The sequence below is a fragment of the Caretta caretta genome, chromosome 22, assembly GCF_965140235.1.
Source record: "Caretta caretta isolate rCarCar2 chromosome 22, rCarCar1.hap1, whole genome shotgun sequence".
Lineage (NCBI taxonomy): Eukaryota > Metazoa > Chordata > Testudines > Cheloniidae > Caretta > Caretta caretta.
The window spans coordinates 7991214-8016057 of NC_134227.1; the positions used below are offsets into that span (position 1 = coordinate 7991214).

At 54.1% G+C, this 24844-nt stretch overlaps 3 protein-coding genes across 6 annotated transcripts in view; 2 read left to right on the top strand and 1 right to left on the bottom strand.

Moving 5' to 3' along the window:
• Window positions 1–246: 246 nt before the first annotated feature.
• LOC125625493 (cryptochrome-1) lies at window positions 247–24469 on the bottom strand. 3 transcript variants are annotated; one of them, XM_075122153.1, is made up of 12 exons: window positions 24351–24469; window positions 12976–13064; window positions 12076–12350; window positions 10450–10644; window positions 10192–10310; window positions 8922–9076; window positions 8284–8424; window positions 7410–7577; window positions 6459–6599; window positions 5265–5416; window positions 3136–3365; window positions 247–2069 (listed from the first exon to the last, which is right to left on the bottom strand). In XM_075122153.1, exons 3-12 carry the CDS (start codon window positions 12288–12290, stop codon window positions 1993–1995), a joined length of 1593 nt encoding a protein of 530 aa, XP_074978254.1. In that variant the 5' UTR covers window positions 12291–12350; window positions 12976–13064; window positions 24351–24469; the 3' UTR covers window positions 247–1992. The 3 variants fall into 3 exon arrangements, with proteins under 3 accessions (XP_074978254.1, XP_048683590.2, XP_048683588.2); XM_048827633.2 differs by lacking the exon at window positions 24351–24469 and having other exon boundaries at window positions 12076–12367; window positions 12976–13574; XM_048827631.2 differs by lacking the exon at window positions 24351–24469 and having other exon boundaries at window positions 12976–13572.
• On the top strand, window positions 13618–21710 carry TIRAP (TIR domain containing adaptor protein). The gene is made up of 4 exons (XM_048827639.2): window positions 13618–13697; window positions 17916–17966; window positions 19215–19811; window positions 20228–21710. The coding sequence occupies exons 2-4, from the start codon at window positions 17960–17962 to the stop codon at window positions 20269–20271; spliced, it is 648 nt and encodes a 215-aa protein (XP_048683596.2). The 5' UTR covers window positions 13618–13697; window positions 17916–17959; the 3' UTR covers window positions 20272–21710.
• The window catches only part of DCPS (decapping enzyme, scavenger), a 63280-nt gene continuing 62805 nt past the window's right edge, over window positions 24370–24844 (top strand). For both annotated transcript variants that reach the window (XM_048827637.2, XM_048827638.2), the window contains exon 1: window positions 24370–24555. In XM_048827637.2, the coding sequence (XP_048683594.2) occupies window positions 24370–24555 (186 nt within the window). The remainder of the gene's footprint in view (window positions 24556–24844) is intronic.

Sequence of the window (24844 nt, forward strand, 5' to 3'; positions counted from 1 at the left end):
ACTTGTCACTATCACCCACTTAATGCATTAACAGGGGAAGGAACCCAGGGAAGAGGTAACACAGCTGCCGCCTTCGGCCATGGGTCAGCTGCCATAAAGACCAGTCACTTATCTGTCTATAATGGTCTAAGTGGTAATGCTCAGCAGAGATAAATATATATATATTCAGTAAAGATGGAGAGTGGGGACCAACAGCATAGGCATCCTGAGCCTCCCTCACAACAGAAGCAAAGCCTACAGAAAATGTAAATGAAAGAGCAGATTTAAAATTTGATTAAAGCTAATGTTAATTATCTAATACACAGGTTAAGGAAAGAGTGTCTACATAGCGGGGTGTAAGGCTTAAATTATCCACAAGTACAAAGTTTGATTTAAAAGCCAGAAAATACATCCAGTACATAATGTGCAATATCCCAAATTTTGGTAAATAAATGTAACCGTACAATTTAGATATTAGCATCCAATATTTGGATACCTCACTCACAAAAGGTTATACTAAGAGTAGCTTGCAGAAAGCAAATATAGCAATGAGTGTAGATTGTCGCTGAGTAAGTGAGAATTTAAGATGGGTTGTCCCTCAGAGAAGTATTTCAGTTACTTTCCTGTCTTTGGGACATCAAGATGAGCTTTGCCCCACACTTTAGCTTCTGTAACTCCACTTAGCACTTCCAAGGATATCTTTAATACCCCAGCAGACCGTAGCCAAGGGATAATGAAATTATGTCTTGGTTGGACACACCACAAAAAGGGGTGTACAGGTCCCAAGAACGTGGTAATAAGCATCCAGCATTTAACGCTCAGTACAAAGATGGGCAAAAGGCAACATCCATGTCCAGCATCCCTCACTTTGGTCTCCTAAGCTGCTGTCTGCCAAAGGGGGCAGTAAAGCTTAAAACAGGGAGTTCAGTACCAATTCCCAGCCAGGCTGGCTGGGGCATTCGGCACCCCAGCAGGTTATTAACATGCCCTTTTTAAAAAACAAAACAAAAAAACTTCCACTCCCTGAAAGTCTGCTGTGCTTTTGGCTTCTTTGGATGCAGAAGTCTGGGGTGTTTCCCAGGCCAGAGGAGTCAGTGGCTGCACAAATTGTTTTCCTGAGAGGTAAGTTTAAAATGTACCCTTCAGCTAAATGTCTGCAACAACCCAGATAAAGAAAGCACAGGGCAGTAACCTGGGAAGGGGACCTTGTGCGGAAGGCACTGGAATGTAGCGCAAGATGTGGGTTCAGTTCCCAGCTCTGCCGCCTTAAGATCTGATCTGAACAAGTCAATTATGGCTAGATTTTTAAGGGATCCAGGAGCTCCCACTGGAAATCTGCCCAGTAATCTCTTTCTCAGTTCACTTATGTGTAAAATGGGGGTGGTGATACATCTACCTCCCCGGGTGCTGTAGGGTAGATTCACCGTAAGGCATTCAGACAAACTGATCCACTCCATGGCAATGACCTTTCCAAGAGACAGGCTTCAGAGTAACAGCCGTGTTAGTCTGAATTCGCAAAAAGAACAGGAGGACTTGTGGCACCTTAGAGACTAACCAGTTTATTTGAGCCTAAGCTTTCGTGAGCTTCCGATGAAGTGAGCTGTAGCTCATGAAAGCTTATGCTCAAATAAATTGGTGAGTCTCTAAGATGCCACAAGTCCTCCTGTTCTTTCCAAAAGAGGAACTCAGCTTCTGGCCTGCGAGCAGAATCGAAAGCACCCGCACCAAAGGACAGTTCGCTGAACAGGCTTAAGGGGCTGAACGAAAGGGTACAGCATGAAAAAGTTTCCTGAGCCAATAAGAGAGGCGGTGCTAAAACCCCCCTATAGCTTTCCCTGGACTCAGAAGGCCTGGGCCCCTAGCTGTCAGCCAAGGGATTGGAACAGACCCCAGAGCCTCTCTTCATAAAGCCCAAATGGGATGTGAATGGGCTCTTGTGCTGCCTGGCTCCAGGGTGGGGTTCTCCCCCTGCGGCACAGAAGAGGCTGGCCCATTGTCAAGATCCACAGGAATTCAGCTGCTTTTAGTCTTTGGTTTCTTTGTCAGCAGTTCGGCCACAGAGGGACCAGCAGGTGTCTTCCTTCTGGCACCTAAGGGGAGAAACAAGCAGCCAGGTTATTAGGCTGAAGAAGGCAGGACTGTCCTGTCTTTCCAGCTCAGACACTGCACTACAGCCCTAAGGTCTGTGGCTGCTGGCAAGCTGGCAGACTCAGGAGAGTTTGGCATGTCTCAGATGGCAGGGAGAGCCATACAACAGTAATAATAAACAACACATTAGCTCTCGTGTAGCATCTCTCATCCGTAGGTCTGAAAGTGCCTTACAAAGAGATTGGTAGTGTTATCACCATTTTATATATGGGGAAACAAGCACGGGGAGGTCATGTGACATCCCAAGGTCACCCAGCAGCTTAGTGGCTGAGCTGGGACCAGAACAGGGGTGGGCAAACTTTCTGGCCCGAGGGCCACATCTGGGTGGGGAAACTGCATGCTGGGCCAGGACAGGGGGTTAGGATGCGGGAGGGGGTGCGGTGAGCAGGAAGGGGCTCAGGGCAAGGGGTCGGGGCAGAGGAGGGGTGTATGCGGGGGGCAGAATGCAGAGGGGTTCGGGCTCTGGCCCAGCACCGCTTACCTGGAGTGGCTCCGGGGTGGCAGCGGCATGCACCGGGCACTCCCTGCCTGCCTGCCCTGGCCCTGCTCTGCATGCTGCTCTTGCCTGTGGGTACCTCCCCTGAAGCTCCTGTTGGCTGCAGTTCCCCACTAGGAACTTCAGGGGAGGTACCCACAGGCAAGAGCAGCACAGGGAGCCCTCTGCCCTGTCCCTCCATCCCCCCCGCTCCCCTAGGGGTGACAGGGACATGGTGCTGGCCGCTTCCCGGAGTGGTGCGGGGCCTGTGGCGTCAGGGGGGTGGCAATCCCATGGGCCGGATCCAAAGCCCTGAGGGGCCGGATCTGGTCCCGCAGGCCATAGTTTGCTCACCCCTGGACTAGAACATAGGTGTCTGGAGTTCCAGCCATAGCCACTAGCCGTGATGCCTCCCCAAGGGAGGGCTGCTCAGGATTGTCTCCTCCCGTTCCTCGCAGCCAGTACTTTGCACTTCAAATCCCAGCCCAAGAGAGCCAAGCCACAGAGCAGCTCCGGGTAAGGGGGGTAGTTACCTTTCTTGCCACCCCCTCCCTCCAGCTGGGCCGTGGTGCTGGCCGATCGCCGGGTGTAGGCTGCCTTCATCCGCTCCACGTTCCTCTTGCTCACCACCTCGTGCACCACGATGGGCTTGGGGTAATCTCGGCCAATCACACAGCCCGCCTGCTCCTGCACGCTTCGCGGCGCCTTCCAGGGCTCGTAGATGTACTCAGCGGGGAACTTCTGGAGGCAAGGGAGGTACTTCCTGCAGGAGGGTCAGGTCCCAAAGGAACAGGCAGGGTGGGTCAGTCAGCCCCACAAGAAATGAGCCGAGGTGGGAATTCAGTGCCGAGCCCCAGGTCCCTCAGGGCCAATTGCCTTCACCAGTATGTCTTAGCCAGCCGGGCTGAGGGGGGCTAGAGCAGGGTACGGGATCTTTGGCCCACTCACTTCCTAGCCTGTCCACTGAAGCTGCCAACCGGGGGTGGGGGTAACAATCTGACCTTCCCACCTGGGAATGGGACAAGAGCTCCCAACTTCCAGGCCAGTCAGCCTCACCTCAGTCCCCGGAAAAATCATGGAGCAGGTCCTCAAGGAATCAATCCTGAAGCACTTACATGAGAGGAAAGTGATCAGGAACAGTCAGCATGAATTCACCAAGGGAAGGTCATGCCTGACTAATCTAATCGCCTTCTATGATGAGATTACTGGTTCTGTGGATGAAGGGAAAGCAGTGGATGTATTGTTTCTTGACTTTAGCAAAGCTTTTGACACGGTCTCCCACACTATTCTTGTCAGCAAGTTAAAGAAGTATGGGCTGGATGAATGCACTATAAAGGTGGGTAGAAAGTTGGCTAGATTGTCGGGCTCAACGGGTAGTGATCAATGGCTCCATGTCTAGTTGGCAGCCGGTGTCAAGTGGAGTGCCCCAGGGGTCGGTCCTGGGGCCGGTTTTGTTCAAGATCTTCATAAATGATCTGGAGGATGGTGTGGATTGCACCCTCAGCAAATTTGCGGATGATACTAAACTAGGAGGAGTGTTAGATACGCTGGAGGGCAGGGATAGGATACAGAGGGACCTAGACAAATTGGAGGATTGGGCCAAAAGAAATCTGATGAGGTTCAATAAGGATAAGTGCAGGGTCCTGCACTTAGGACGGAAGAACCCAATGCACCGCTACAGACTAGGGACCGAATGGCTAGGCAGCAGTTCTGCGGAAAAGGACCTAGGGGTGACAGTGGACGAGAAGCTGGATATGAGTCAGCAGTGTGCCCTTGTTGCCAAGAAGGCCAGTGGCATTTTGAGATGTATAAGGAGGGGCATAGCGAGCAGATCGAGGGACGTGATCGTTCCCCTCTATTTGACATTGGTGAGGCCTCACCTGGAGTACTGTGTCCAGTTTTGGGCCCCACACTACAAGAAGGATGTGGAGAAATTGGAGAGAGTCCAGCGAAGGGCAACAAAAATGATTAGGGGTCTGGAACACATGACTTATGAGGAGAGGCTGAGGGAACTGGGATTATTTAGTCTGCAGAAGAGAAGAATGAGGGGGGATTTGATAGCTGCTTTCAACTACCTGAGAGGTGGTTCCAGAGAGGATGGTTCTAGACTGTTCTCAGTGGTAGAAGAGGACAGGACAAGGAGTAATGGTCTCAAGTTGCTGTGGGGGAGGTTTAGGTTGGATATTAGGAAAAGCTTTTTCACTAGGAAGGTGGTGAAACACTGGAATGCGTTACCTAGGGAGGTGGTAGAATCTCCTTCCTTAGAAGTTTTTAAGGTCAGGCTTGACAAAGCCCTGGCTGGGATGATTTAATTGGGGATTAGCCCTGCTTTGAGCAGGGGGTTGGACTAGATGACCTCCTGAGGTCCCTTCCAACCCTGATATTCTATGATTCCTGTCCTCACAGACCACCCAACATGGGGGTTACATCCAGTTGCTGTCGGCCTAGAGCTAGAACGATTCACTGCCACCACCAGTCTTCTGGGTGGAGACAGAAAGACGGAAACCCCCAACCCTCCCCCACCCGCGCAGTGTCCCCTCTGCGATGCCATGCCAGAGCCACACCCGGACTGCGGCGCTCGCTGGGCTGTAGCAGACGCCCGCATGGTCCAGGAAGAGGCTGGGCTCCGCCATGGCTCTGCTGGACTTTGTCTTGCACCTACTTGATATATTCTCCGCCCTTGTCCGTCTTCTTGCCGAAGGCGACAGGCGAGTAGACACGGAAGAACTGGTGGAAGAAGGCGCTCGCCGACAGCCACTGCCAGTTGCCAGCGTTCAGGGACCAGTCAGCATCCAGCAGCAACTCCTCAAAGACCTGGGGTGGGAGGAGTGGATGCTTTGGGGAAGGGAAAGATCATGCATAACCCCGCCCCCCCTGCCCCGGGAACCTCCAAAACTTTCTGCTTCCTTTCAGCTTGGGCTCCTGACCCGTGGCACTGAGGAGGGGTAACAGCTGCTCATCAGGCAGCCGGTCCCCGGGGAGTCCCGCCAGGTGGCACGTGGACTACATTCCCCTCCTACCTTCCCCCCTCACCCTCACGCAACCTGGGTGGGCAGGGTGCCCAGCCAGGAACCCCACTGGCCTTCTGAAAGCATCGGCACCAGAAGTGGAGGGTAAAGACAGCGCCTGTAGGGGACACTAAATCCCTCTGTGGTTGGTGCCATATAACTGTGATTAGGGAAGGGCTGTCAGAGCAGCCAGGGAGAAGGGGCCATTGGAACAGGTTTGCGCTATCCCTGTGGCTATTCACACCTCCCTTCCCCAGCCTGGCTTAGCTGTGTGGCACTGGGCCCACAGCCGCAGGCAGGGAAGAGCCTCAGACGCTCCCTAATTCATCGGAACGGGTTTGGTTTCTCACTGGGTAAGAGGCTGCAGGAGTCTCTGGCCGCCCTCTAGTCTCTATTCCCACCCGGCCAGCTGTAGAGCCCAGCACCATGAATGACAGCCCGGAGGTCCCACGTCCCTGGAGGTCTTGTCCAGCAGCCCAAGGGCAAGCCTGATCTCCCCTCTGGCAGTGGCTGCCAGAGGCGGAGATGGGTCAGTGAGCTCCCTCCGGCTCAGGCAGCTGGACTGGAGTAGGGAGGAAACTCCCAGCCTCGTTCCCTGTGGCTCCAAGCAGCATGGGGGGTGATAAGGCCAGCCTTGCTCCTCACGGCCATTGGCCGCGATGCAATCTCCGCCTCCCTCCTGCCGTTTGCTCATTGGCAGGCATGGTGGAGAGTTCTGGGATGGACTCCAGGCTCTCCACGTCTGCAGGGCAATGGTGTGGCCTCAGCCAGCCCGTCAGCTTCTTTGTCAACAGTGAAGGTCCTGGAGGCCCCCACCATTTCAGCAGAGCCCTTGCGACATGCCTGACCTTTTGCCCTTGCTCCCAGGATATCCACAGGTCTCCTCGAGTCAGGAAGCAGGCCACAGCGTGCCGGGCCAGGTGATGGATCCAGCCTTCAGTGCGCAGCTGGGTCATGATGGCATCTATGAAGGGGTAGCCCGTCCGGCCCTGCCAAGGAAAGAGCTTCAGTTTAAACCTCCAGCAAGCTAACCCAGGCAGCCATGTGCACAGTACACTCCTGGCTTCACTAGTGAGGTGTGGGGCTGGTGGCCGGACCCATAGAGCTAAGAGACCAATTACTGCCACCAGTCAAGGGAGATCTCTGATACCTCGAGTGGCAGTTACTGTATTTTAAAGCTGAAAGACCAAGGTTCTAGCCTTGGCTGCCCACACCTGTCTGCGGTATCTGGTGACCAGGCCTATTGTCTGCTGAGTGTCTGTTCCTCGCATCGTCCCTACCTCGTCCCTGTATTGAGCAGTTCTCCCTTTGAGGCAAGTATGGGTCAAATTAATCCCTGGTGGAACTCCACTTAGAGTTACACCAGGATGTACTCGGGCCTGACAGCCAGGCCATCTCTAAGTGCGTTCCCTCTAGCCAGCATGACCGCTAATCCCCTTGGTGTCAGCACTCGGTTCCCAACGCTCAGTGGTGGGAATAGCCCCACTGGTGCTGGGAGGCAGAGGGACGGCCCTGCCAGGAGTGCACTAGAAGGAAGATCAGGCGTGTAGGGCTGCTGGCTGGGCTCCCTGAAGCCAGGGTGGACTCACCAGGCCCTTCCCTTAGGGCGCAGTTTGTTAATTCAGATTAAACCCTCCCTCCAACTGACCTCTCTCGGCCCTTTGCAAGGATCACCTGACCCCTTCCTAGCTGGGTCCAATAATCGAACTCTCTCCCCCGGCCCTGGCAGACCACCTTGCTACAAGGCTCTTGTCACTGGGACATCATTGTCATTGGCCCATATTGCCAGAAATGGGTACCTCACTCCAGGCTCTGAGGTGCTCTGGATTGTCATCCCAGTCCACCTGCACACAGACGGGGTTGCCTTCCATCTTGTTGAAGTTGGGGATCCCAGCTCCTGCCGTATAGAAGAACTCCCTCCACAGGAGCTGCCCGTGCAAAGACACGGGCGGGCTGGAGTGTTTCCTCTGTCAAAAGAGGGCAGACGTCATTCTTGTCTCTGGCACGTAAGCGAGGAGAGTCCCGGAGAAGGGATCCAATGGTGGTTCCTTAGCAGGGATTACTGCTGTTGGTTTCCCAGGCATTCATATACCCAAACACTGACTGGAGTTTAAGGCCTCTGGAAAATGAGGGATTAATAGTACTGGCTAGAGCTGGGCATAATCCACGGAGGCGTTGTAAAAGCTTCCACCACGCATGCAGCTCTGCCAAGGTACCTCACTCCTGATCCACATCAGCCTCTGCTCTTCTAGGCCTGGGCTTTCTTATTCAGAGGCTAGGATAGAGCCAAACCCTAAAATCCCTTGGTTTTATGGACAAACTAAGCCTAGGACGAGCCAGGAGACAGATTTTCCTTTGTGATTCTAGGGTTTAAACCCAAGAAGTTAAGGTCTAAGTCTAACCAACTGCATCACCCATCCTCCTCCTGCTAAGGGGTTCTGCTGCCGTTCATGCCCCGTTCCCATTGGCTCGGAGGCAGCATCCTCACTGACCATGCCAGGAAGGTTATTTGCCTACACAGAGCAATAGATCTTATTCCAAATGTCCCACATCGGTATGAGCCAGCAGCCCCTGCAGGGCAGGGAACTCTAACCTCCACAGTGCTCCTTTAGGCCTAACACACGTGCTGGCAGGCAGTTGCCTGATAAAAGAGCTGCCAAGCAAAAAACTTACCCCCTGGTAGATTTCAGCCAACCTCCACCAGAAGGTTCGCACTGACAAGCATCCAAACTTGATGTAAGGACTCAGGACGGTGGTGCTAGGGCTCAGGGAGTTGGGCTCAGTCTGGGGCTTCTGGAAATTACACACCCAGGCCTGAAAAAGGACAAGAGAAGCAGATGAGAGGTGCCCAAAGCCAGACAGGGAAAAGCACAGAGGACTCCCTGCCCAAGGGAAGAGGATGGCCAAACTATATATGATGGAAACCACTTCAAGCCAGGATATGCAGCAGCACCCCTAGTTCCAGCACCTATGAGCCTGGTACCATAATAAAACAGAGAGCGGAGTAGTTCCATGTACTGTTGTTCTAATTAGCGTTTTCCACCCGCTTTGCAGTCACTTAGCACAGGGGTAAGCGATCGCAGGTGCAAGGCAACAATGAATTAGGCCTGGGAGCAGCTGGCAACGCTGTACCTATAGCCACGGTCCTGGATCTCTCCAGGACACTCCTGCCAAAGCCCATGTGGGCTCAGCACACCGTTGCAGGGAATCAACCTGAGATGTTTTTCTTACGCTGTTTGCTTGAAAGCTCAAGGGCTTAGTGCCTACCCCAGGCCTCAAAGCGGGAGAGGGATCAATGTTAACTACCCTACCGTTCTGTTCATATGCAAGTCAAGCCTGCAAAGTGCCTCAGACTCTCCTCCTGGGTAGAGGCGAGGACCTGCTTGCTCGGGGTCTTGACCCAGCTCCTCCAGCGTAGGGATCCCATACTCTGCATCGTGGTTGTCTTTGCAGGGGGTACAGCAATCTGCGGTAATAGGCACAGTCAGTACTTCCGTGCACCATCAACACTAAAATATATTGTACGTTTGTCCAGCCTCTTTAGTTGTAAAGAATCTCAAAGTGCTTTATAGAACTAAACGGGGATCGCTGCACCCAGCACTGAAATGCAGCCACCTCTGGAATGGAACATGGCAACTGCTTTACAGCCTCATAACACCACTACACCAGAGCCTAGGAGAAGAAGAATCCCATGTCCCATGGAAGCTGCATGGGGATTTTTGGAACACACCAGGGGAAGCCCAGAATACCAACCACAGAAGCTTGCAGTCCGAGTGCTGGGACATGTCCCCCTGGCAGAGAACTACCACATTGACAAAGACTTGTCCCATACTCACTGTCCACAGAATCTGGTCTATACCCAGCCTGTTATCAATCCCTTTAGTGTTCCCAGCCCCAAGAACCCACACGGTTCCACAGAGGCAATCCCTGGCTTCTAGGACTCTGAGACTGGGCCTTCAGGCACCAACAAGCCCTGTCTCTTTCGGAGGCTCCCTGCAGCGAATCCAGCCAACCCAGACTCTTGCAGAGGCTTGTACTGGGCCTGTCAAGGTGCAGTGCTCTCACTGGGTATTTGCAACAACCCACACAGCCTTTTCCAAACAAGGGAGCCATGTATGAGTCACCTGGCTATTGAAGCTGGAAGGCCTTATGTTAGCCCAGAGAGGCAGAGTTAAGCCATAGGCCAGCCTGGCCAAGCCAGTGCAAATGCCAGCCGTGCCGGGTCGGACTCCATCTCCGTCCCAGTCTCTCTCCCTTGTCCGGTCCCAGCCGGGGGAGAGCAGCCAGTTTCTTCAGAAGCCCACCCTCCATTCCCACCCAGGCAGAGCTCAGCCCTTTGTCTCCAGGCAGGGCCACGCTGCGTTCACCCCGCCCCGCCTGCCAGAGCGTCCCACTGCTGAGTGTTGATGGAACTTCCTGTTGTCACTCGGGACCCTCTCTTGATCTGGGTCGGTTTCAACCAATTCCTTAACGACCCTGTTTGTTCCACCCACACAGCGAGGTGACACACACCTGTACGGAAGGAAACTTGGGGACATATACGAATCATTAAAATATTACCAAACCCTTTGTCCCACTCACCCTTCAGGTTTTCCAGAGTGGGAGCTGGCACGGGCCGCTTCGGTGGTCCCAGCGCTGCCAGGAGCGTCTGCAGGCGCACGTAGGTCAGAGGCACCTTGCCATTGTTCTCAGCAATTACTCTGTGAATAATCAAAGGGACCTATCACCGGGTAGAGCCCACGCAGCAGAAGACACTGACATCCTCTTTTGCTGGGACTCCAGGGGCTTTAATGCCCAGCAATGAGCAAGCCACATGAGGCCCCCGCTCCTGGGACCCACCTGTCGGTGTCATACAAGGTGTTGGACACTTTCTGAATAACCTGAACGCCATGTTCAGCCGCCAGCCTCACCACCTCGCTATCGCGCTGCCTGGAGTAGGGCTCCGTGTCTATCTCGAACGTCAGCCGTGTCACCTTCCACTCTTTAAAGAGGACCGGGAATATCTCTGTGGGGCGGCCACGCCCCACAAACAGCCTGCGGAGATGCCACCAAAACCTAGTCAGCCAGCGGCGAGGTAAACAGCAAGGCCCAGGAGTCCAGGCTTGGTGGCTGGGCTCAAGAGAGAGCATTGTGTGGTGGGAACTCTAGTCTATGCGTACACTCATCCTAGGCCACTTGCAAGCATGGCATGTTGGAACTTGTCTCCGTGGGTCACACCTCCATGTCAAAAGTCAGGGCAGCTACAACCTAATCCATTTTATGGCCTGTCGGGTGGATCCCTCAGGAACTGTTGGGTTCCTCAGGCTTAGAGTGTCGCTCTGAATTCTACTTCTGACAGCAGGGAACACAGTGCATGAGATCTCTCCATACCAGGTCCCTTGGAGCTCCTACCCCTCCACAGGTGAGACACTGCTTGTCAGCAGCAGTCGGCTCATCCCAGGGTGGGAAGGGAAATGCAGACCACATAGCTGGGGAAGACAGCGGTCCCACTTGGGATTCTGGCAATGAGGGTACTTAGGAACCCAGCTTCCACCCCTTTGGCAAAGTAGCTCATGTCTAAGACCTCTCATGCATGCTGCACGCTTCATCTCTGTTAGGCAGCTGGAGATGCAGAGGATTGTGAGGAACCTCCCCCTCCCCAGACAAATTCATCCCCATCATCCCCTCAGTAAAAGCCTTTCTGCTGCTGGCTACTCCAGCCCTGTAGCCCACCTTCGCTGCGCTTGCTCTCATAACAAAGTGCCCTTTAGAAAGGGCCACACAATCCCCATTCAGTTAAGCTCAAGCAGCTCCCTGACCTTCTGGGGCTGCTCCTGATCCTGCTTTGGAACCGCATAGAGGGATGTGCACTGGGAGCCCATTTCTGCATCGCCCGGCACCGGCACTCACACCTGGGCGAAGTGCGCGTCGCACACGACGAAGTCAGAATGGCAGCCGTGCACTGGCATCACGATGTCACAGGGTGCAGAGCTACAGAGAACCAGGCCCTGCGTATTTGTGGGGGGGGAGGGAAGCAGCTACCCCTGTGTGGCTCATTCATCTAGCAGATGGAAGCATTATATCATTAAAAAGTAACAGTTGTGAACTGCGGGGGGGGGAGGAGGAGAAAATACATTTGTTTGACTTAGACTGAAATATTCAGAGGAAGGCAGTTCTCCAGGCACAGAACCTGCCAGCACTTTGCACTGTGAATCTGCAGCTCATTGGCACCGTATTCTCTTGGACAGGGAGCTCCAGACAACTGGGACCAGAGGGACCCAAGGAAGCAGAATTCTGGCATCTACTGGGCCCACCCTGCAAGCCCTGTATGTACACAGCTCCCAGCGAACGCGATGCAGGTCCCATGTGGGGAGGGTTAACAGAATCAGGCCCTTTGTTTTTCCAGGTACCAGAGACAACCCCAGGACTCGAACTGTCTTAGCCCTCCCTACACTAGTGCCGGGTATCTGCCTGGACTGGACTTGCCTCGAGTTCAGTTTCTGGAGGCTCTCGTCCAGATCTCTCAGCGACTCAACCAGAAACCTCCAGCGGTTGACGCTGACCCGCATGTTCTTTGGGAACCAGGGGTCGAGGATGAAGATGGGATACAGCTTGTGGCAGTCTGTCATCGCGGCCAGCAGGGCAGGGTTATCGTGAAGGCGAAGACCCTTACGGAACCAGTGGATCGAGATGTGCTTCATCCTGAGGGTTCGGCTCCCTGCTCAGTGCCTTGCTTCTCCTTCCTCTCAGTGTCGGGTCCCCTGAGGGCAAAGGAAAACTAAGGAAATCACCTTGAGAACAGGCACGTGACTCCCCTCCCCCACTCCCCGAGCCAAACAGCACTGAAAGCAATGAGAGTTAGGTGCCTAAATATCTTGGGATCTGGGAAATCAGTGGGAGTTCGGCACCTGGAAACCTTGGAGGATCCGGGCTGACGTACTCAGGGCTCAGTCCAGCCACACAGATTGAATATATTCTTCGGGTGACTAGATAGCAAGGGTCAAAAATCAGAACGGGGGGGGGGGGGGGGTAATAGGTGCCTGTGTGAGAAAAAGACCCAAAAAACCAGGACTGTCCCTATAAAATCAGGACATCTGGTCACGCTACATATTCTAAGGCCAGGAGGGACTCTGCCCATCACCTCCTCTGAGCTGCATACCAAAGGCCACAGGACGTTCCCGGACTCAGTTCCTGTTTGGACCACAGCAGATCTTTTAGGAAAGCAGCCAGCGAGGGAGAACCCACCCCAGCCCTGGCTACATTGTTCCAGTGGTTAATTACCCTCGCTATTAAACATGCGCACTTTCTTTCCAGATATTGCCCTGACAGCTTTGCAGAGGCGGACTCTGCAGTGGCCGCATAGGCCCATCTCCGCTTCCTTCTCACCTGGGTGCTCCTCCTTGGGGGGGCCCAGCAAGCGGCTCCTTCCCCGGCATCCCCCAGCAGCCTGGCTGGGTAACGCTCGGCTTCCAGGGCTGGAAGTGAAGGTTACGAAACAAGCCGCTGTCAGTCAAGGGGCGCGGGCCTCCCAGGCACCCAACCAGGGGGACTTCAAGCCTCCGAACCCGCCCGGGGAGGAGCAGCGGGAGCTGGGGCCCCTTTGGGCGGGTCCGTAGCTCTGATCCGGTGGCCAGGGCCGGGCCGGGGGAGAGCCCATGGGCCCCGGGCGGGGTCTAGCTGACGGCGCCGCTGGGCTCGCCTCCCCGCGCAGTGCTAGGGGCAGGACAGCGGGGGCCGAAGGGCCGCTTGCGGGGCCCACGTAGAGCGGGCGGGGAGAGGCACCGGGGACCCCTCGCCTTGCTCGTGGCGAGCTTTGGCCAGGGCCTGTCCGCAGCGCCCGGCCGCCCCGTCCTGCAAGCCGCTCCCCTGGCAGCCCGCGGCCCGGGGAAACCGGTGCCCGCGGCGAGCCCCAGCCCACGTGCCGAGCTCGGGAGCCCCGCCCTGGGGCTGCGCCCCGGCGCTGGTGCCCCGCCGCAGGAGGCGTTTCCTCGCAGGGCCAGGGGCGGCCGCCGACTTCCCCGGCCCGTGGCTGGAGCGGGGAGGCGGGCCCCGGAGCGGCGAGCGGCGGGAGGAGCGCCCCCGGAGCCCGGCCGGACGCGCGGGGCTGGGTGAGTAGCCGCCTGCAGCCTCCCCGCCGGCGCTCCGCCCCGGGCAGCCAAGGCGCTCAGCGGCTCCCGGCCTCCCAGGGAGCGGGGCGCCCCCGCCGGGGCAGGAAGCCGCGGCCGGAGCGGGGCAGGGGGGGGGCGTGTGCCTGGCAGCCGGGTTTGTTCCCTTTTTCTTTTTAATTTCTTCAGATCCCTTTTGAGCGTGGCAGGCTGCGGGAGGGCGGCTGGTGCCAACCGCGGCAACACCCTGGCCCCGCCCCCTCCGAGGCCCCGCCCCCGCTCATGCCACCCCCCCTCAGTCTCGCTCTCCCTGCCCTGGCTCAGTTTCCCCGCACTGGTGCAGGGGGCTGGGCTGTGGGAGAGGGTGAGGGCTCCAGAGGGGGGCCAGAAATGCAGGGCTGGATAGGGCACTCCCAGTATATAGTCTCACTGCCCCTTTGCATTCCCCATCTGTTTGTTGCAACCATCTTCTCTTCTCATACTTAGACTGTAAGGTCTTCTGGGCAGGGACATCTTTTTCTCACTCATTTGCATGGTGCTGAACATAGTGTGGCTGGTGCTCTTGGGGCTACCCCCAGATGAATAAATAATTACACACAGCTGTTTTTTTAACCTAGGAAATCATGCAGGCAGCTAAATTAAAATTAAAAGAGCAGGTGCTCCCCCATTCTCTCTCCCTCCCATCTTGTGTTAAGATCATCTTTTGCTAGAGAGAGCAGGACAGGGATTGCTGATTCTTTTAATTTGTGTTCTTAGTTAAATTTTGTTGTAACCCAGGAGGGAGACCCTGAGATCAGCTTTCCAGAAATAATTGTACTGTGTTCCTGGAAATATCATGTGTGTGTTTTTAAGAACATAAGAATGGCCATACTGGGTCTAGCCCAGTATCCAGTCTTCTGACAGTGGCTGTTGCCAGATGCTTCAGAGGGAATGAACAGAACAGGGCAATTATCCAGTGATCCATCCCCTGCTGTCCAGTTCCAGCTTCTGACAGTCAGAGGTTTAGGCACACCCAAAGCACGGGGTTGCATCCCTGACCATCTTGGCTAATAGCCATTGATGGAACTATCCTCCAGGAATGTAGCGAATTCTTTTTTGAACCTAGTTCTACTTTTGGCCTTTGCAACATCCCCTGGCAATGAGTTCCCCAGGTTGACTGTGCCTTGGGTGAAGAAGTACTTCCTCTTGTTTGTTTTTAAATCTGCTGCCTATTCATTTCATTCGGTGACCCCTAGTTTGTGTGTTTATATGAAGGGGTAAATAATGCTTCCCTATTCGCTTTCTCCACACCAGTTGTGAGTTTGTAGACCCCTATTATATCCCCCTCGGTTGTCTCTTTTCTAAACTGAACCACCCCCATCTTTTTAATCTTTCCTCAGATGCAAGCTGTTCCATATCCGTAATCATTGGTGTTACCCTTCTCTGCCCATCCATGCGAGGTGCACCAGGTGTGGGCAGGCAGGCTCAGCGAGGCAGGAGCCAAATGTGAAGGGGCTTAGTGTGTCAGGGATCCAGGTGTGGGTTGAGAGGATTCTTTGTGGGGGAATCTGGGTGCGGGCAGCTCAGTGGGGGATCTGGGTGTGGGGGGGGATCTGGATGCACAGGGGCTTAGTGAGGGGTTCTGGGTGCAACGGTAATGGGACTCTGCAGGGGGTCCAGGTGAAGGTGGTTGGGGTTCAGCAGCGGGGGTTAGTCCAGGTGCAGGGAGAGTGGGGCCTAGCGGGGGAGGGTCTGAGTGTGTGGGGGAGCTGGATGCACAGGGGTTGGGGGGATGAGGGAGCAGCTCCCTGTACAGGGATCCCTCTCCCTGCAGCTGAGGAGCGATGGGTGCAGAAAGCGGGGGGGGGGAGAACTTTGCAGAGATTCCTGCAGCTGGGAGAGAAATCTGGGGGTGGGTCTGACTCACCCTGGATGCCGTGCAGGGGAAGAGGAAGTCCCATCCTCCCCAGCCCAGCTGGGACTCGCAGCTGAGCCAGGCACAGGGTAGGAGCCACCAGCCGGGTCTTCCCCAGTCCTGCCCCCTGCCCCACAGTGATTTACTTCTCTGCCAGCTGCCCTGGGCACCTGAAACATACTGCTTGGGAGGGTCGCTTGACCGCTCTTGTGGCTTCCCCGTCAGAAAGTCATTTTTCTGTGAAGAAGCAATGAAATCTGCAGGGGACATAAATTCTGCGCATGCGCAATGGCGCAGAATTCCCCCAGTAGTACTCTTGGCAGTTCAGGGACTTAGACAATGCAGATGCCACAGAGAGCGCCACAAAGACTGGAGCTGAAACAGAGCCTGCCTGCCTCCCCTGTTCCTAAGGGACACCCAGAGCCAGGTGGAGGCTGAGCTATGAGCCCAATAGAAAACCACGCTGCAGAAAGCCTGCACGTAGGTGGGACCACCCCACTGTTTGAGTTGTGCTCCTGGGCGGGACTGAACAGTTGTTACAAGGCCAGAGCCTGCCTGGTTGCATCCCGGGAGGGTGGACTTAAGCCCGGGGGATCAAGTGTCCACTCTGCAAAGAGGGTGCTCTGCTCATGCTCCCAAGGATTCCTATTTGGGTAGAAGGGTCCTGGCATCTTTGGGAGTATTTCCATATGCTGAGGTCTTCTAAACATTGTGCTTGTCTAAGCAAAGCTTGAGCGAAAAACAGCCTTTCCCTCTTTTCCTTATTTTAAAGAAACTGCATATTCAACAATAAGGATCCAAACGCACTCTGGCTCCTGTTCTTGCAACACAAGAGAACCCAAAGTATCCAGTCTGGTGCTTGCAAGAAGAAAAGGAGTACTTGTGGCACCTTAGAGACTAACCAATTTATTTGAGCATAAGCTTTCATGAGCTACAGCTCACTTCATCGGATACATACTGTGGAAAATACAGAAGATGTTTGTTTTTATACACACAAATCATGAAAAAATGGGTGTTTATCGCTACAAAAGGTTTTCTCTCCCCCCACCCCACTCTCCTGCTGGTAATAGCTTATGTAAAGTGATCACTCTCCTTACAATGTGTATGATAATCAAGGTGGGCCATTTCCAGCACAAATCCAGGGTTTAACAAGAATGTCTGAGGGGGGGGGGGGGGTTAGGAATACAAGGGGAAATAGGTTACCTTGCATAATGACTTAGCCACTCCCAGTCTCTATTCAAGCCTAAATTAATTGTATCCAATTTGCAAATGAATTCCAATTCAGCAGTCTCTCGCTGGAGTCTGGATTTGAAGTTTTTCTGTTGTAATATCACAACTTTCATGTCTATAATCGCGTGACCAGAGAGATTGAAGTGTTCTCCGACTGGTTTATGAATGTTATAATTCTTGTTCTTGTTAAATCCTGGATTTGTGCTGGAATGGCCCACCTTGATTATCATACACATTGTAAGGAGAGTGATCACTTTAGATAAGCTATTACCAACAGGAGAGTGGGTTTGTGTGTGTGTGGGGGGGAGAAAACCTGGATTTGTGCTGGAAAGGGCCCACCTTGATTATCATATACATTGTAAGGAGAGTGATCACTTTAGATAAGCTATTACCAGCAGGAGAGTGGGGTGGGGGAAGAGAAAACCTTTTGTAGCAATAAACACCCATTTTTTCATGATTTGTGTGTATAAAAACAAACATCTTCTGTATTTTCCACAGTATGCATCCGCTGAAGTGAGCTGTAGCTCGTGAAAGCTCATGCTCAAATAAATTGGTTAGTCTCTAAGGTGCCACAAGTCCTCCTTTTCTTTTTGTGAATACAGACTAACACAGCTGTTACTCTGAAACCAGTCTGGTGCTGGTTCTTTTGGAGTATCTGTTCCCCTGCCATGCTACAGCCAATATCCTTAGTAACAACCCTTGGTGATTTGTGATGGAAGGGTGTGATATCTGTTGGTGGGCTGGATAGCTTTTTAGTAAATGGATTTAGTGCAGGCTAGATGGCCTGGGAGAGTGACGTGCCCTGTCTACCCCAGACCAGACACCCATGGCAATGAGTGATCTCTTATGCAGCGCTTGCTAATGGAGTCTGCATGTGGAATACGCTGATTGTTCTTCCCCCAGGAGTTGGGGGCACGGGGTGCAGTGGTAAAGAAGCAAACATGATCTTTTTATTCTGGAATTGTACAGCGCATAGCACAATGGGTCCTGGTCTTTGACTGGGACTCCTAAGTGCTATGGGCCTACAAATACATAATATGCTGAATTTAATACCAGCATTTAATACCTGCTGACCAGTTGTCCTTTCCCTGTTACAGGCCAAGATTCATGTGGGCACTTCTCATCTGACTGTTATCTCGATATGGCTGGTGAGTAAACAAGGAGCACGTTGACAGCATGATCTGATTGAGTAGGGGCTGGGAACAGGAGGCAGAGCGTCTATCCCTGCTCTGCCCCTGACTTGCTATGAGCCTGGGAGAGCCGGTTTTACTCTGGTGCGTTTTCCCCATTCTGTGGGCCAGGGATAACGTACCCAGCTCTAGAAAGTGCTTTGCTCTCATAGCTGAGAAGGGAAATAAGCGAATCACGAACCACCCCTCGTCCGTTTCAACTCTCACACACCTTGTAAGATTCGAAATGAACCATATCGGCTCAGGGCAGGGACTTGGCCATTGCTGCGGACAGCCTCAGTGGAGATCTCAGCTCAGTGTGCAGCTGAGGTCCAACCCCCTCCCAACCTAGCAAGTAAGATGGTGGGCTGCAGAAGGAATGGGATGGAGAACACAGAAACTTATCATTAGTAACAGATGTAAATCAACTGTGTGGTCCTCTCTGGAATACTGTGTGCAGTATGGCCACCCTGTCTCTAGGAGGACGATGGGAGTTAGCGAGGCTTTTGAGAAGGGCAACAAGAATGATCAAGGCCATGAGAATTTTCCCTAGGAGAAAAGATGGGATTGTTTACTTTAGAAAGTAGACCACTAAGAGGGGAAGTGTAGCAGAGGTTCTTGGGCCAACCACTGCCTCAGTTTCCCCTCTCAGATGGGGCTCCACAGTGCATTTAGATCACCCAGGTGACCTAAGCCTCCAGCTGAGTCAGGAGAGTCCCACCTCCTGGAGTTGGGGTCAGAACAAAATCCCAAATCTTCCACCCCATCCACGGCCCTTCCTCTGCAGGAAGAAGGGCAGAGTGATCCAAGCCAGGACCCTATCCTGAGGCTCCAGAGGGTATTTTAGACCTTATGCCCAGTGGCTCCAGTTAAAACCTCCTTGAAGGCCAGAATTTGTTTAATTGGCTTTTGATTACAGCCCAGCCACTCAGATCCGAATCTCCCTGTGCCCTTCCATGCCTGGAGCTGTATGGAGTGGCCTCTCTCTCGAGACACTGTTGGACTAGACCTGGCTGCTCCATCTTAGCACCAGACCGGTCTGCCCAGGTCCTGGGGCAGGGCTGACACTGGTCTCTGCGACTCAGCTCCCAGAGGGCCCCATGATAAGAAAGCAGGAGGTTCAATGTCCGGAAATGCTCCTTGTGGTGCATGGGGAAGGGCTGTGAATAGGCCCAGGAGGCATTTCAGCCTTCAGTGAATCTTACTCTGGTCTCTTAAACTCCACAGGCTGGGTCAGGCGGCTCCTGCAGAAACCCAAGCAAAGCTCCAGCTCCGCAGAAAGCAGCTTGAACACCAAACAGTCACCTTCCTCCTCCTCCTCCTCCTCCTCGGCAGTTGTCACCAGCTCTTCCACCAGCAGTTCAGTGGCCAGCCGGTCTCCTGCCTCCCAGGTGAGCATCAGCAGCTCAGGGAGTGCCCGCTGGGCCAAGAGCTATGATGTGTGCATCTGCCACAGCAACGGGGACTTTGAGTTTGTTGAGGAGATGGTCTCCTATCTGGAGAGCCAGCCCGAGGGCATCCGCTGCTTCCTGCAGCTGCGGGATGCCATGCCGGGGAGTGCTATCACGACGGAGCTCTGCGACGCTGTCCAGAACAGCCACTGCTGGGTCCTGCTAATAACCCCCAGCTTCCTCGAGGATCCCTGGTGCAGGTACCAGATGCATCAGGCGTTGGCAGAGGCGCCGATGGCCAATGGGCGCACCATCCCTGTGCTGAAGGGCATTGACCAGAGAGACTACCCCCGGGAGCTGAGGTGCCTCTATTACATCGATGTGACGCGCAAGGAGAATGGCTTCAGGCAGATTAAAGACACGATCCTGCGCTGTAAGTAAACCGTAGGGGGCAGTCGGCTTCATAATGGGCCCGTATAGGGTGTTGGCTGTTCACTCTGCACAGGCTAAGCTAAACAACCTGGAGTGACCCTTCGATCATACCCTGCATTTCTGTTGCACCTTCTGGGCTTCTCACCAGCCATGGGGTGGAACACAGCAGCTGTCTGACAGCCCACAGACACTGTACAACCTTCTGGGATGGGAAGTAGAGAATCCTGTGTCCCTGTGAAACTGCAAGGGAAGATCTAAAGAGAAGGGGCTGGGGCATTTGTATCCCATTGGAGTGGGGTACAGTGTAGGATCTCTCTCTGGGAGGAGAGGTACAGATACATTGCAGTGTGACAATGCTGGAACATCAGTCCATCTGATATCCCTTAGTGACCCTGGTTTCTGCCTTGTGTCCCTCAGACCTGCAGGAGCTCTGTCAAAGCACCATGAGCAGAATAGAGTGACGGGAGTCCTGTAGGGGAAGGGAGCACATCGAGAAAGCAGATCCCGGCCGAAGGGAAATGGAACGAGAATCCACAGTGCTGTTTCCAAAGTCTCTGGAGCTGCCTCATTTGATCTCAGTGGAGAGCAGATTCCAGGCGGTCTACGGCCAAGGTCCCCAATGCACAAAACACCTACAGAATTACAAATGGGACTGACTCTCACGAGGGTTTCTGAACAGAAGCATTTCTCTCGCGTCGGGCTGCTCCGCACCACGAACACTAATAGCCGGCACCGCTCAGAGGACAAGCAAAACATCTAGCACCAATGGAGAGCGAGGCTTACACGTGGCGTCTGGTGCTGAACACTTGGAAGAAGCACGAGGCTTGTTCCATGTTGTACTGTACAGTGCGGGGGACTTGGCAGGAATCTGGAGCTTGAGCGTTGGTGACTCCAAGTAGTCAAGGGTAAACACAGCTAAATGGAGTTTACCCTCTTCTCATTTGGGGAGTAGGAAGTCTAGTTTAGGGTCCGTCCTTTCAGGAAGCGTATAGGCAGCTAAATCTCTAATGACCTTCCAAAAGCCAGTTTGGAGCTGGTACAATACACACTCTTGCCTATGTTAAATTCCTCCAAGCCCCAAGGAGGATAGGTGCCAACTCCATTATATATATTCCACAGCTGTTTGGGTGGCAGCTGCCGATCAGCTGGGGGAGGCGCTGGGGGCCTCAGGGAGAGGCAGAGCAAGGCAGGAAGAGGCGGAGCAAGGGCAGGGCCTTGGGGCGGGACAGTGGAGCACCCCCGGGGGGAAAAAGAAAACTCAACACCTATGTCAAGGAGTATAAACTGACATGAAGTTTTCCCCTTTTGGAGCTGTAACACTCATATAAAGAGGAGCTACACATAGGCTCATCTTTGGTATTTTGAGCGTAATGTCAGTTTTAGTTTTGATTTTTACAATTGTAATTTAAACGTGTGTACAAATGAATGCAGAAAAGTGTTATTTTTATCAAATCTCCTCTCTCGCTTTTTTTTTTTTTTTTGAAACGGGTGGATCTAATGCTGCTGAAAGCGCCTAAACTGACAGCTCACTGAACTGTTTATGCAGTGCCCAGGTTGTAAGCTGTTTTTCTTGTTCTTCCTCTCTACTTTCCTCCTGCCCCTCCTCTACACACACACACACACACACACACCCCGCCCCGCCAGCTCAGACTAGGAAGGACTCCGCCTTGGGAGAGGAGTTGGGGATTGTTTAGGAAAAGTAGTTGAGTTTTTAGTTTAGGCTTAGCTAATACTCTAGTTAACCCCAACCTAAACTTGGCCGTTTTCCTAGCAGAGATGCAGAATCAAACCTCGTAGCGTGGTCCTTGTTTTTTTTGCTGGCTGAGTTGTAGCCTAGGAAAGTCTGAAGAGTCCATGTTACTCTGTTAAGATCCAGGGAATAAAAGACTCTGGCACTGGGTGCTTGCTTTCTTTTTTACAGACCCCATTTTTTAAAAAACTGACTCCTAAAATAATTAACAGATTTTCACGAACATTCATTCTGAACTTCAAGAATGCTTTTGGAGCTACGCAGTATTTGTCACCATCTCAAAGAGGTTAAACCTCTGTTTCAAGTGCACAGCTCAACCTTAACTATAGACATGTAACTGGCCCCTCCACAGTCACTGGAAGTGGAAGATGTTCAGCAATAGTTGGAAAGTCCAAGTATAGGGTTGTCAACTGTCTAATTGCACAAACCCAAATACCCTTGCCTTGTCCCACCCCTTCCCAAGGCCACGCTCTTGCCCTGCTCCTTCTCCGAGGCTCCACTCCCCCGCTCACTTCAGCCCCCCTCCCTCCATTGCTCGCTCTCTCTTACCCTCACTCACTTTCACTGGGCTGGGGCAGGGGGCTGGGGTGTGGGAGGGGGTGCAGGCTGGGGGGTGGGGCCGAGGGGTTTGGAGTGCAGGAGGGGGCTCCTGGCCGAGTCTCGGGCAGGGGGTTGGGGTGCAGGAGGTGGTTCGGGGCGCAGGCTCTGGGAGGGACTTTGGGTGCAGGAGGGGTCTCAGGGATGGAGCAGGGGTTTGGGTGAGGGAGGGGGTTCAGGATCCAGGCTCTGGCCGGGCGGCGCTTACCTCAGGTGGCTCCCGGAAGCGGCCGGCACGTCGGGCAGCAGCTCCTAGGCTCAGGGGCGGCCAGGCGGCTGTGCGCAATGCCCATGCCTGTAGGCATTGCCCCTGCAGCTCCCATTGCCACAGTTCCCCATTCCCGGCCAATGGGAGCTGCAGAGATGGCCCGCAGGGTGTAGGCATTGCGCAGAGACCCCCCTTCCCACGCCTCCCAGGCCTGCCTTAGCACCAATGTGCCGCTGGACTGGCTTCAGTAGCCTCCGGGAGATCAAGCCTGATTCCAGGATATTCCTGGCCAAACCAGGAGGGATGGTAACCCTATGCAAGTAGCCTTCTCTATCCTCGGCCGTGGTATCCATGTGTGTGAAGTGCTTGTATAGAAGCACAAATCTGGTGTAACCCGAAGTAAAGCATAACCAAAACGAGTGGGTTAGCTTGCTAAGTGATATGGGAGGTAAGAAAAATACAGCATAACCAAACCCAAGCGTTCAAAACTCATGAGTCAGGCCCCCCAAAGTCATGAGACTATATCAAAAATCGTAAGATTTTTAAAAACAACCAATGTGGGGTTCTTTTGCTTAAGCCTCCTAGGGTTGATGCAATTTTTCAAGCTTTTCTCTGTAACCATGAGCTAGAAATGTACCTTATTTTTCAAGATGGAAGCTGAGATTCTCAAGTAATAACCCAGCTCCAACAGGTGGGACTTAACACTGAATATTGGCAAAAAGAAAAGGAGTACTTGTGGCACCTTAGAGACTAACCAATTTATTTGAGCATGAGCTTTCGTGAGCTACAGCTCACTTCATCAGATTGGGAGATTTGTGCTACAGTGACAAGGGTTGGCCGCACTGGATATAGGACAGATAAAAAAAACTAGATCTATTCATGGGGGATAGGTCCATCATTAGCCAGGATGGGCGGGGATGGTGTCCCTAGCCTCTGTTTGCCGGAAGCTGGGAATGAGCAACAGGGGATGGATCACTTGGTGATTTCCTGTTCTGTTCATTCCCTCTGGGGCACCTGGCACTGGCCACTGTGGGAAGACGGGATACTGGGCTAGATGGACCTTTGGTCTGACCCAGTATGGCCGTTCTTATGTTCAGATGGAGGAGACCGGGCATATTAATTGCCACCTTACTTGGGCTGCCCTTATCTTCTGTGACCAAACATGCCCAGAGATTCCAAGGGTGGGCCATCCGTAAAAGTGAGATTTACAGCCCCCAGAGTGAGATTCGAGGCCAGAGAGTGAGACTTTCCAGGGGGGGTTGCTTCAGACCGGGACCCTCATCTTTGGGCCTTGGTGACACCCAGCCAGGTCTTTAATCCAACCAGCACTTAATAGTTTGCTTTACAGCGTCCACTGCTTCGCCGGGCCTCTGGAACACGGGAGTGTCCCCGTGTGTACTGAAGTCTCACGCGCGTGCGCATTTGCCACGAAAAACCGGCAGATTGGAAGGAACACACTTGTTCGCTGGCTGGAGCAAACCCCTGGCTGGGGGGGGAGATATGGACGGAACAAGAGGAACGGCCAGAAGTGCAGCTGGGTTTGTGGGTGACGGCGTGTTTCTGGGATGTGCTCCGCACACAAAACCCGGGCAGGGCGGTGGCCTCATGCACCCGAGGGTGGGGCTCGGCCAGGGTGGCCAGATGTCCTGATTTTATAGGGACAGTCCCGAGATTTGGGGCTTTGGCTTAAACAGGCGCCTACTACCCCCCACGCCTGCTGTCTGGCCACTCTAGGCTGGGCTTCTGGGCCCTGTGGCCATGGCCCCTGCAGGCCACGCACGGGCGGGAGGAGCTTGGCCTCCTGCCCTGCGCAGCCACCTGCCCCTCCACGCTGTCCTGATCGTTACCTCTTCCAGTGAATGGAATCGTCCACCCCCCCCGCCCCATTTTCCCAGTGGTTCCCGCCAGTAGCAGCCCCAGCCCAGCAGGGGGAGCCCTCTGCAGCGGAGCGGGGTTTAGAGGACAGTCCTTTCCCCTCTACTCACTCGCGTCGCGTCGCGGCGCATGCGCACTCCCCCAGCACTCCCAGCGATGGCGGAGGCCACCGGCGCGAAGAGGAAGCGTGAGGGGTCGGAGGAGCCGGCCGAGCCCCCGGGAGGCGATGGCGGCTCGTTCCCCTTGGCGGAGCTCTGCGTGCGCAGGGTGCTCAAGGAGTCTGCGCGGGACAAGGCCATTTTCCTGCACGGGCAGGTAAGGGGGGGAATGGGCTGTACCACTCCGGCCCCGGGGAGAGAAGGCATGGGGGCGGTACCACTGTTCGGGGGGCGGGGCTTGGTGACGGAGGGGGCGGTAGTACTCTCACCCGGCGGGATGATTGGTGAAGGCGGGGCAGGTGCCCTCGCTCTGACCTGGCCGGGGGGGGGGGGTTGTGAAGGGGGGAAGGTGCCATCGCTCAGACCCGGGGGGGGGGGAGATTGGTGAAGGGGGGGAATGTGCCATTGCTCTGACCCCGGGGGGCGGGGTGGTGAAGGGGAGGCAT